The sequence below is a fragment of the Neofelis nebulosa genome, chromosome X, assembly GCF_028018385.1.
Source record: "Neofelis nebulosa isolate mNeoNeb1 chromosome X, mNeoNeb1.pri, whole genome shotgun sequence".
NCBI classification, from domain to species: Eukaryota; Metazoa; Chordata; class Mammalia; order Carnivora; family Felidae; genus Neofelis; species Neofelis nebulosa.
Genome location: NC_080800.1, coordinates 11,942,979 through 11,953,871, shown reverse-complemented (window position 1 = coordinate 11,953,871; position 10,893 = coordinate 11,942,979). Strand labels below are relative to the sequence as shown.

General features: G+C 46.8%; 1 protein-coding gene across 4 annotated transcripts in view; it reads left to right on the top strand.

The window, feature by feature from the left end:
• The first annotated feature begins 5,695 nt into the window (after positions 1–5,695).
• The window catches only part of ASB9 (ankyrin repeat and SOCS box containing 9), a 29,410-nt gene continuing 24,212 nt past the window's right edge, over positions 5,696–10,893 (top strand). The window contains exon 1 of one of the 4 annotated variants that reach the window (XM_058713011.1): positions 5,696–7,757. In XM_058713011.1, coding sequence (XP_058568994.1) covers positions 7,667–7,757 — 91 coding nt within the window. In that variant the 5' untranslated portion in view covers positions 5,696–7,666. The other 3 variants (XM_058713010.1, XM_058713008.1, XM_058713009.1) reach the window with 3 other exon arrangements.

The window sequence follows — 10,893 nt, the reverse complement described above, 5'->3', positions numbered from 1 at the left end:
ATTGACCGAGCCACCCAGGCGCCCTTGAAGTGATAATATTTTGAATATATTAGGTTAAATGAAATTCATTATTAAAATTAATTCCACTTCTTTTTTTTACTTTCTTTAATGTGACTGCCATACGATTTTAAATGATACGTGTGGCTGGCATGTTTCTGTTAGTGCTGTTCAAGACCTTTTTCTGATTTTCACAACTTTGGGATATCAAATAAGTTAATTAGGGGGGCGCCTGCGTGGCTCAGGCAGTTAAACTGCTCAGGCAGTTTGACTTCGGCTCAGGTCATGATCTCACGGTTCTTGAGTTCGAGCCCCGCGTCAGGCTCTGTGGTGACAGCTCAGAGCCTGGAGCCTGCTTCGGATTCTGTGTCTCCCTCTCTCTCTGTTCCTCCCCCACTTGCACTGTGTCTCTCTCTGTCTCTCAGAAATAAATAAATATTAAAAAAACAAGTTAACTATTTGAGGAAGAAATATTAAATTCTTTTAAATTCTTATTTAACGTCACATTCCAAAGAACAAATTTTGGTTTTTTGAAAATGTTAAAAGATTTCAAATGCTTATAAATTCCAGAATAAAATGTTCATGAACGTATATGCAAAGGAAGGTCTTTTCTAAGCCTGACATCAAAGTCAGAAACTTGACAAGAAAATACTGGTAAATTAAAATACGTATGGTAGACATTCCAGAGTTAAAATATATATCATAGAACACTCAGGAGTTGGAGGCTTTCTGTCTTCAAAGTGTTCTTCTGAGTTCATTTTTGGGTCAGCTTGCACCTTGTCGAATGTCTGAGCTCCGTGGTAAACCCACGATGTCCTAGGATATTCAGTCTATCTATAGCCCCCAGGGACTTGAGAATCCTGCCGTTCGATCTGCTTTCTGAAACTGCAGACCATGAATTTCATGAATCATTTGTATGGACCTCTCAGCTCTGGTAGGTGTGTTTTGTGTCGCGGGGAGCACTTTAATTCTGAACTGAGTCCCGAGAGACCCTTTACCAGACCGATTCTTCTGATTCCAGAAAGATGTGGATGCCGAACTGGCCCAGATCCCTGGACCTTGTGTTGGAATTGTAATGCTTTATGACTTATGACTACAGAGATAGGACATGAAATAGTCTTTAAATTCCCGTTGAGTCCCAAATTCCATCAAGTTAGAATTAGGCCATCAGATGGAATCATCTGGTTTATATTGCTTGCTTTTGGAGGTTCTGGGTTTTTTTTTTAATTAAAAAAAATATTTTATTTATTTTTGATAGAAACAGAGCACAAGTGGGGAAGGGGCAAAGAGAGAGGTTGACACAGAATTGGAAGCAGGCTCCAGGCTCTGAGCTGTCAGCACAGAGCCCGATGTGGGGCTCGAGCTCACAAGTTGCGAGATCACGACCTGAGCTGAAGTCGAACGCTCCACTGACTGAGCCACCCACGCGCCCCTGGAGGTTCTTAACGCTATTATAGGTTATTCCATTTTTCACAGGATGTGTGATGTTTTACTCCCCAAATGGTGTAATTCTTTACAATCTCAATCACATCTGAAGTGCTCTAGGGTGACTTTTCAATTAATTCATTCAACACATTTTTACCCAGCATTTATTTTTACCCAGACACTAAGGCCGTGGAAAAGATAGACAGGGTCCTTGCTCCCAGGGTCCTTTCGTGGGACTAAGCAACACACACACATATATGATCGTGTCAGGAAAGTGATAAGAAAAAGAAAGCAGATTAGGGTAAAGAGTGGTGGTGAGAGCTACTGTTTTAGATAAGGTGATTAGGCGAGGTCCCTGTCAGGGTGACTGAATTTTAAAAGGATTTTTCAGGTAGGTGTCTAAAATTGGTTAGTTAATTTTTACTATTAAGGTTTTTAGTGACTTCTTAGGGTATATCAGGTTTGTTTTGTTTTGTTTCACTTCCTTTGCCTGGTCTGATGTCGTGATCCTGTTTCAAAAGTGTTTTTGATGCCTACTTTCCCCCAAAACCATACTGTAATGATTTTCTAAGTTTCAGACCTTTCGAACCTATCCTATTAAAGGGTTGTGTCCTGTTCTTTAGCTATGTCCGTATTGTTGGAATACTTAGATTTTTTCTGATTTCTGACTCTTACAAACAACACTAGTGTGAACTGGTTTATTTTTTTAATACATCTTTTTAAATGTTTGCAGTGTTTCTTGGAAGGTGTTCAGAGGTGGGATTTACTGATTAGGAAAACTATTTAAAATAAGAGTTTAAAATAATTTGAATTTGACACAATGAATCACTTGAAGGGAAAACTATTTTCAAAACTGCATGAACACCCAACATCAGCGATCCATATACCATGTTTCTCTATATAGACACCTAATATGCTGATCTGTATACCCTGTGTCTATCATCTGTCTACCCATTCGTCACTTATCTGACGGTATCCATCATCTGCCTTATTTCAAAAAAAGTCAGCTTGCCTGTTTTATTTGAAGTTTAAGCCTCAACTCGCTCAAAACCCCTTAAATTATTTAAAAGGTTCGGTATGTCATTCAGCGTCTCTGTTTTTTGTTTGCCTTTTATTAAGGAGCCATTTCTCCCAAAGTAATTCTCCTCCCTAATATCTCTAATATCGCCGTGTCACATAAACCAGAGGTTTACAGGCGGTAACTTTTTTCAGTAACAATGCTCACTGCCGAGCCGATTTGGCGCCCTTAACGTGGTGAGGGATGAATCGTGCAATAACCACAGCTTGTTAGGGAAGGGTGCTCCCAGCACTGGGGGATCTCCCGAGCTCCCCCATCACATGTGGTCACCAGGGACTGCTCCCGCGTGGACATTTGCACGTGGAGTAATCTCCTTCCTTCAGCAGAGCCATACTAGGACGAATACATGGGTCACGCTAAAAATCGCAGCGTCCTATTTTAACATGAGTTGAACTGGTGAAAAAATGTATACCTGCTTTGAATTTTTATGTAGTAATTTCCCCCCCACCACTGTTGTTTTGAAAGTTGTCCAGCTTACAGAAAAGTTACAAGAATAATACAGCGAATATTTGTGTACCCCTCACCTCAGTTCACCAATTGTTAGCATTTTGCCACGTTTGCTTACCTCTGTGTATATGCATACACGTGTGTATATGTACATATACGTATGCATGTGTGTACACACACCTGTAGAATATATATGCATGTAAGCCACGTATAACTAATACGTATACAAATAATTTTAGATGAGCCATTTGTGAATAAACTGTGGACATCATGATTGTTCACCAGGGCCAAGATTACAGGAGGTGAGTGGGGCAAAAAATCTAAGGGAGTGGCACCAAGAAACTCTATCATCAAAGTAAATATTTTTAAAAAGTATTTATTTAATTTTGGGAAAGCGCAAGTCGGGGAGGGGTGGAGAGAAGGGGACAGAGGATCCCAAGCGGGCTCTATGCTGACGGGCTGACGGCAGTGAGCCCGATGTGGGGCTTGAACTCATGAACTGCGAGATCATGACCTGAGCTGAAGTCAGATGCTCAACCGACCGAGCCACCCAGGCGCCCCAAAGTAAATATTTTAGTGCAATATTAAAAAAAAAAAAAGATTCAGTGTTAAGGAAAAAAGCCCACGATGACCAAAATGTCAAAAATGTTAACAAAGACAGGTTATTGTTTGTTTTACAGGCTTACATAGTTGTGCAACAAGAAGAGTGTTTCCACTCAGCCGAAGGTTCTGGGACTTGTGGCTGTTGGGCACGTGAGGAATGCCACTGGCTTGTGAACAGATTGGGCAATGTGGTCTTTCCGTATACTCCTGGGTTTTGACTGTAGAGCTTGCGTTGGCTTCTTCCATTGGGTGTAAAACATGTACAGAGGGGCACACGTCTCTCCCTTTGTGTCAAGCTGCACGTGGCTCTGCCCCCAGCACTTCAGCGTGCATCTCCTAGGAACACAGAGACTCCTCTGTGCAACCTCGGGGCAGCAATCACATGCAGGAGACCTGACGGCGAGGCACTGTGATGATCTGATCTCGGTTCATATTTAAATTTCAGCGATGGTGGCATTGATGCCTTTTACGTCTTGTCCCCGCCCCCCTGCCACACCCCCAGTCACGATCTGATCAAAGATCACACATGTATTTAGTCACCAAGTCACTTTTTCCTCCTTTAAGCTAGAAAGCCTTCCCACCCCCACTCTGGTCTTCCGTGCCGTTGGCATTTTTGAAGAATCCAGCCCCATTGTGGATGTCGACTCTCGGTTTTGATTTGTGTGATTGGTTTTCTCAAGAATACTGCATTATGCCAGATTTTAAAGGACACATCCTTGTTTGAATCTTACTGTACTGCTAGATGGAGTGGGGACAAGTGCCGTCTCAAGTAGAAACACCAGCTAGCTCAGCATGCAGACAGTTATGCAAGAGCAAGAGAAGCAGCAAGGCTTTTTGCGGGAAACACAGATCATTCCAAATTATCAGAAGGGAGGTGTACCTTTTGGGTTTTAAGGGTCTTGTGCTAGAGAGGTTGCTGGCTGGAATGACCAGAGGTTTCTGCTCCCGGGCCGACTTTGACTGATTGGAGGGGACTTTCCAGGCTCCCCAGGGCCTCGGGAGGAAAGAGTCTCAGAACCCATGAGTGATGTCAGCCATGGACATCTAGGTGAGGGGGCCGCAGAGGCCCTGGCTAGTGTTAAGACTGTACTGGAGGGGCGCCTGGGTGGCGCAGTCGGTTGGGCGTCCGACTTCAGCCAGGTCACGATCTCGCGGTCCGTGGGTTCGAGCCCCGCGTCAGGCTCTGGGCTGACGGCTCAGAGCCTGGAGCCTGTTTCCGATTCTGTGTCTCCCTCTCTCTCTGCCCCTCCCCCGTTCATGCTCTGTCTCTCTCTGTCCCAAAAATAAAAAAATAAATGTTGAAAAAAAAAAAAAAAAAAAAAAGACTGTACTGGATAAGGAATGACTGTGGCCTTACCGCTGTAGGCCATACATCATTCTTTTTTCTTACCTAACCTGGACCAAGTTTCCTGAACACGCGTGCACGCGCGCACACACGCGCACACACACACACACGCACACAGGGACGACTAGAAGTCCGTAAGCTTGTTGTCCTCTTGTGGCTTGTCGTAAGCCAACCTGTTCTATAATCACGGCTCATATGCTTGCCATTCAACTTTGTCCTCAAATAAATCCCTATAAATGCATGACTTTCTCTTGTAATCGTTTTTGAATTCCTGACTGGAAGTGTTGTTAAACAGTTAAAAAAAAAAAAAGTCAGTTCCCATTCTCCAATATTCACGAGGGGTGACCAACATTATAAATCTAGTGAGAAGGTTAAAAGCTGATTAATTCCCTCCCAGGTACTAAGGCAACAACTCGGAAATCCTCTTTATTGTCACGTTGGACAATAAACTTAAATTTGAATCTGGGAAGATGTTATCTTCTCGGAGTTTAATTAAAAGTAAATAAAGAAGCTGTACCATGAAGATTTTGCTCAAAGAATGGCGATAATAGCCAGGTTCCCCATTGTGCCTCTCTGTTTAACTCCTTATCATTCGGTCTACATTGGGAGTAAATTTATCAGTCTCTGCCAAAGACAAGTTTGATAGTTCTTCAAATCTTCTCCTGATGGAGTAGTGTACAATTTATTTGCTTGTGGCCCATTCAGTTAATTCTGCAGAGACCTGGAGGGCAATTTGGCAGTATGTCTGTCAATTTTATCAATTTTTTTTTTTTAGAGAGAGGGAGAAAGTGCATGCAAGTGGGATAGAGTGGCAGAGAGAGAGAATGAGAGGGAGGGAGGGAGAATCCCAAGCAGGCTCCATGCTCAGCACAGAGCCCGAGGCGGGGTTTAATCCCACGACCCTGGGATCATGACCTGAGCCAAGATCAAGAGTCGGACACTCAACCGACCGAGCCACTCAGGCGCCACTCTCTCAGTTTTGAACGAACAGCCTCTTTCTTTCAGAACGCCATCTGTATTGAGATAATTGTAGATTTCACGCAGTTGTAAGCCATCATACAAGCAGCTCTCCTGTAGCTCTGCCCACTTTCCCCAGTGACAGCTTTCTGCAAGCCTGCAGTGCAATGGAGATGTGCACGGACACTGATACAAGCCACTGATCTTCAGAATTCTCCCTTTTGGCTTGTACTCACTTCTCTGTGTGTCTTCGCTCCTGCAGCAATCATGGCATGTGCACGAGTGCACCTGCGAGCCAGCATTTCCACTCAGGAATCTCTCCTCCAGAAACCCTTGCACCCGTGCACAGAGCCACTTAAACAAAATTATGGACCGCGGTGGTAATATAGTAACAGAAGAGATGGTAACCTTCTGCCTCCATCATGGGGGAACAGTAAAGTAGTTTTGAGCCATATGGCATGCTGCACCGTAATGGAGAGAGGGACAGCCATACGTGCTAAAATGGAAAGATCTCCAAGACGGAAGAAGTGTCACGGGCAGAGAGCGATATGGTAATGCAATGGCATTCATGTGAAAAATTGTAAAGGGATAAATGCATATACGTACGTGTGTACGGAAATGCATTTTGAAATATGGAGGCCACGCCTCCAACTGTGAACGATGGCTGCCATGTGTTCCAGTCGAGGACCCATAAATCTGAAATAGGCTGCATCTTTGGCGTTAAAAAAAAAATCCGCAGTCACTTCAGAGACAGACCATGCTCGACACTAACTCAGGGACTCCCCTAACTGCAAGCAAAGGTCCCCTTCCACCCAGAAAAGAGGCGCAGTGGGAGTCTAGGGATGGCCTCAGCCTGAACCAGCCCCCGGGGGTGGGGGGGAACTGGGTTCCCCTGAGAAGACAAGTGTACCGCAACCCACTGTTCTGGAAAGGCAAACAGGCGAAAACTTCCCAGAGTAAAGCTTTTTATAATTAACAAAGTGGCAGGTTTCTTCCACATACCCGGGGCCACCTGGCAATCCATTTTCCAGCAGCAACTGTTAATTATTTATTTAGAAGTCAAAATATAATGTGTGGAGGGAGGGCGAAGGGACATGTAGTGAAATCCCTGTAGTCAGAGGGAAGAAAATAGAAGTTCTTTCCCAAGGAGCATTTTTGTAACATATAGACACATTTTCCCATAAGAAACTCCCAGAAAAATTGAAACCACATGTGCAGATGGCGTGTTGCTGTGCAAGCAATTCAGCGGGGCTGCAGCGAAACCAGCTTTCTCAGCTCTTGGGTTCTGGGGCTTTGTCAACAATGAGAAGCCCCCCCCCACCCCCCAGAACAAGCAAATCCCAGCAGAGTGAACACAACAGTGCAGCCGGGAGTGGTTTCCTTCACCCCCACCCTGTTCCCTGTGCTCTCCAAAAGTTACAAACTGGCTTTCCTTCCTGATAAACCCCAAGGCTTCCTCACTGATTGGTCTCAGTTTGGGAAAGGACGTGACATCAGCAACTTTGCAGACTTGGGCTGGGGGGCTGTTGTGATCTTTGGCCAGCCTCCAGCCAGCTAGGTGGAGCGTGTGTATGTGTGTGTGTGTGTGTGTGTGTGTGTGTGTGTGTGCGCGCGCGTCTGGGCGCGTGCGTCTGTCTGACCACAGGTAGTGCTCAGATTACCCTGCCTGTACTGTTCTCTGCTGTTCTCTACCGTCTGCCCAGGACGGTGCGGCTCAGCCAGCCACAGCACTGGAATCCCAGGAGCATGGAATTTGGAGTTCTGTGAACAACTGAAGTGGAACACGGACCGCTCCTGGCCTAGGAAACAGCACCATGGATGGCAAGCCAGGGGGCAGGAGCAGTAAGTCCTTGAGACCAGAAGACTCTCCTGACACCAGTTTCTTTTCAAACCCATGGATGGGGGGTGAGTCCAGGGGCTCCGGAATCAGAGTGCTGGGGGGCTGGCTGATGCGATTAGGAGAGAAGAGGGCGGGGTGATTTCAGTGGCTCTGTCTGAGGTGTGTCCAGGGGGCAGCTACCGGACAGATGGCCACCGCTTGCTAGTATATATCCTTCACACGCTTGTCATTAACGCCTTTACCTCTATCTGCAGAGTCCTAGAGACCACACAAAGTCAACTGTCACCATTTACTCACCAGTAAAAACTTGAGCTCCGAGGAATTACACTGTGTGGGTCAAATGTATCACATATATCACACTGGAGGCACAAAAGTTCCTTATAACTAGGACATTTTTACTGCCAAAACACTTATGAAAAGGTCTTAGGTATTTGGCGTTTAGGTGGGGCTGGCTTTATAAATGATGTTCAGACATTGAGCACTGATTGATTCGCCTTGAAAGGAGACTGTTGTTTGTTTTAACTTTGGGGAAGCGTCTTTCAGGTGTGATTCTCAACTGTTAGGTGGTGTCCTTGACGACTATCAAGATTCATGCCTCTGGGCAACTGTCATTTCTTGTGAGCGTTCAGCAGGTGCCCGCTGACCGAAGGGATGCCGAAAAATGGGTCTAAGCGTTAGAGGCGAGATCATTACATTCAGGTTCAGATTATCAGCAAAACTGCCCACAACGCTTGTCTATAGGGACCCGGCGGTCAGGTAGGACTTACCCCTCTCGTAGAGTGCGGCTGCTGAAAGGGAAAAAACAGAAAAAAATAAAATACAACATGCCTTCCCTCTGACTGACTGAGCAGAGAGGACTGCTCATTCATTCATGCATTCAGTCATTCATTCATTCATTCATTTATCCGATTTTGCTCGTCAAAGAAGCTGACTCACTCCACAGTGAGTAGGATTGGGATCCGCAAAGGGAGAACTGGATTAATCAGATTTATTGAGCACAAACTTGGAGCAGTAGAAAGCAGAGTGGCCCCCAAAATTACTTCACAAAAATGAATTTGATAACTGTACTTTTAAGGCAGCAAATTGTATTTCCAGGTCAATATGGGAAAGAATCCATAATTTGGAAGACTTCCCCACCTGATTTTTTTACACCTAAGTATTAGGTTTATTTTTATTTCCCCTCGAGAGAGGGGTGCCAAGCCATTTTCACTGATTAGGGTTCTAAAGATCCTAATCCAACTCTGTCTGGGGCCCGATTGGTGGGTAGGGGAGGGCGGGTGTCCATATACTCAAAGGTATGGTGCTTAAAAAGTGGACAAAGTGTCACAACTAGAATGCAGAGAGTCTTAGGGAGGCTGCTGCTGAGAGCGACTCTGGAGAGTTGGAACTAGATAATGGAGCTACAAAGGCTAGGTGGCGTTTAGCCTTCATGAGGCAGGCAATTGGGAGCCATCGATGGTTCTGGAGTGGAGATCTGGCAATGATGAAAACCGTAAGTAAATGAATCTGGCGGCCGCAGCCAGGATGGATTGTGGGGTCATGGGAAATTGTTGGGCTAATCCACTGGTTCTCCAACTCTCATGCGTATGGAGAGCCACGGCGGAGCCTGCCGCACCGGTGAGTGAGAGAAGCAGGGAGGGGGTCGGGGGTTGTCATTCCACAGGAACTAAAAGGAAGACAAGTTTCCGAAGAAGCAGAAGTCACAAGGTAGTGGCAGGACACCTCTGCTCTCCCACCTCCTCCTCTGCGTCTGACTGGCAAAGTCCTACTCGCCTTCCACACGCAGCCCCGCCGCCGCCACCACGCAGCCCCCTCCAGGGCTTTCTCCGCTCCCTGCCTGGGTGGAACCTCTCTCTCCCCTGCTTGGTGTCAGGCCTGCCGCCGGGCCACCACCTCCATTCTAGCCCAGTCGCCTCTGTTTATGCTTCTGAAGTCTTGACCTTGGCGAAGTGTGGAATGTGAAGCACCCGGAATGCTGTTTCCAAATGGCCACGTGGAGAAGCTCCGAGAAGTTCGGCTCAGGTGAGGCTTATTCCCGGCACGGGGCCGATCGGAGGGGAACCAGTGGCCGGCCTGGGGGAGCTCTGCGGCCCCGGCTCCAGCCTCTCCCTGCGGGTCTGTCTCCACCTCCTACTCTGGAGGAAGGGAGCAAAGGCTGTGCACGAGGCAACTGGCTCCTCGTCGAGATTAACGCTTGAATCTTCTGCCCCAGGAGCAAAATAAGAATGTCTTCCCCCTCCCCCGCCGAACATACCTTGTTACAGGTTGAATTGTGTCCCCCCCTCCCCCCCCACCAAAAGACTCGTGGCAGCCCTAACCCCCAGCACCTCAGAATGTGACCTTATTTGGAAATAGGATTGCAGATGTAATTAGTTACCATGGGGTCATACTGGGGGAGGGTGTGCCCTGATGCGATGACTGGTGTCCTTGTAAGAAGAAGACGGGAGACACGGGGAGAAGCATTGTGACGGCACAGGCAGAGATTCGGGTGATGCGTGCGCCCAAAAGACCCAATGACAATGGTGGCCACCACCTGGAGCCAGAAGAGGCCAAGAAGGATTCTTCCTTAGAGCCTCTGCACACGGCACGGCCTTCGTTCCTCACCTCTAGGCTTCAGATCTACACGACCGCGCCTTTCTGTCGTTTGAAACCAACCACTGTGTGGTACTTTGATACGGCGGCTCGGGTGAAACCAATTCATATCCACTCGTAGAAACTTTTAGTGGCGCCCGGGTGGCTCAGTCGGTTGAGCGTCCGACTTCGGCTCAGGTCGTGATCTCAAGGCGCGTGAGTTTGAGCCCCACATCGGGCTCTGTGCTGACGGCTCAGACCCTGACAGCTGCTTCCGATTCTGTGTCTCGCTGTCTCTCTACTCCTCCCCTCTTGCATTCTCTCGCTCTCTCTCTCAAGTAAATAAATAAGAAAAACACTTAAAAAATAAAAATAAAAAAAACTTTGGAAAATACCTTGAAGGAGAAACTAAACACCACCCATAACCCACTGAGCAGGTAACCACGGTTCCCGTTTGTAGTGTCGATCCAGCAGGTTTTTTTGGAGACATTTCTTTCCGCACAAGATCCAGCCCACCCTGGAGAGAGTGGGCTCCCATTTTAAACAGAAGACAGGCAAGCACAGGCAGGGAAAGGGAAGAATTCTGGGCTCTCGTGGCGGATTTTGAGATCTCGGGGTGCCTCAGCAGGG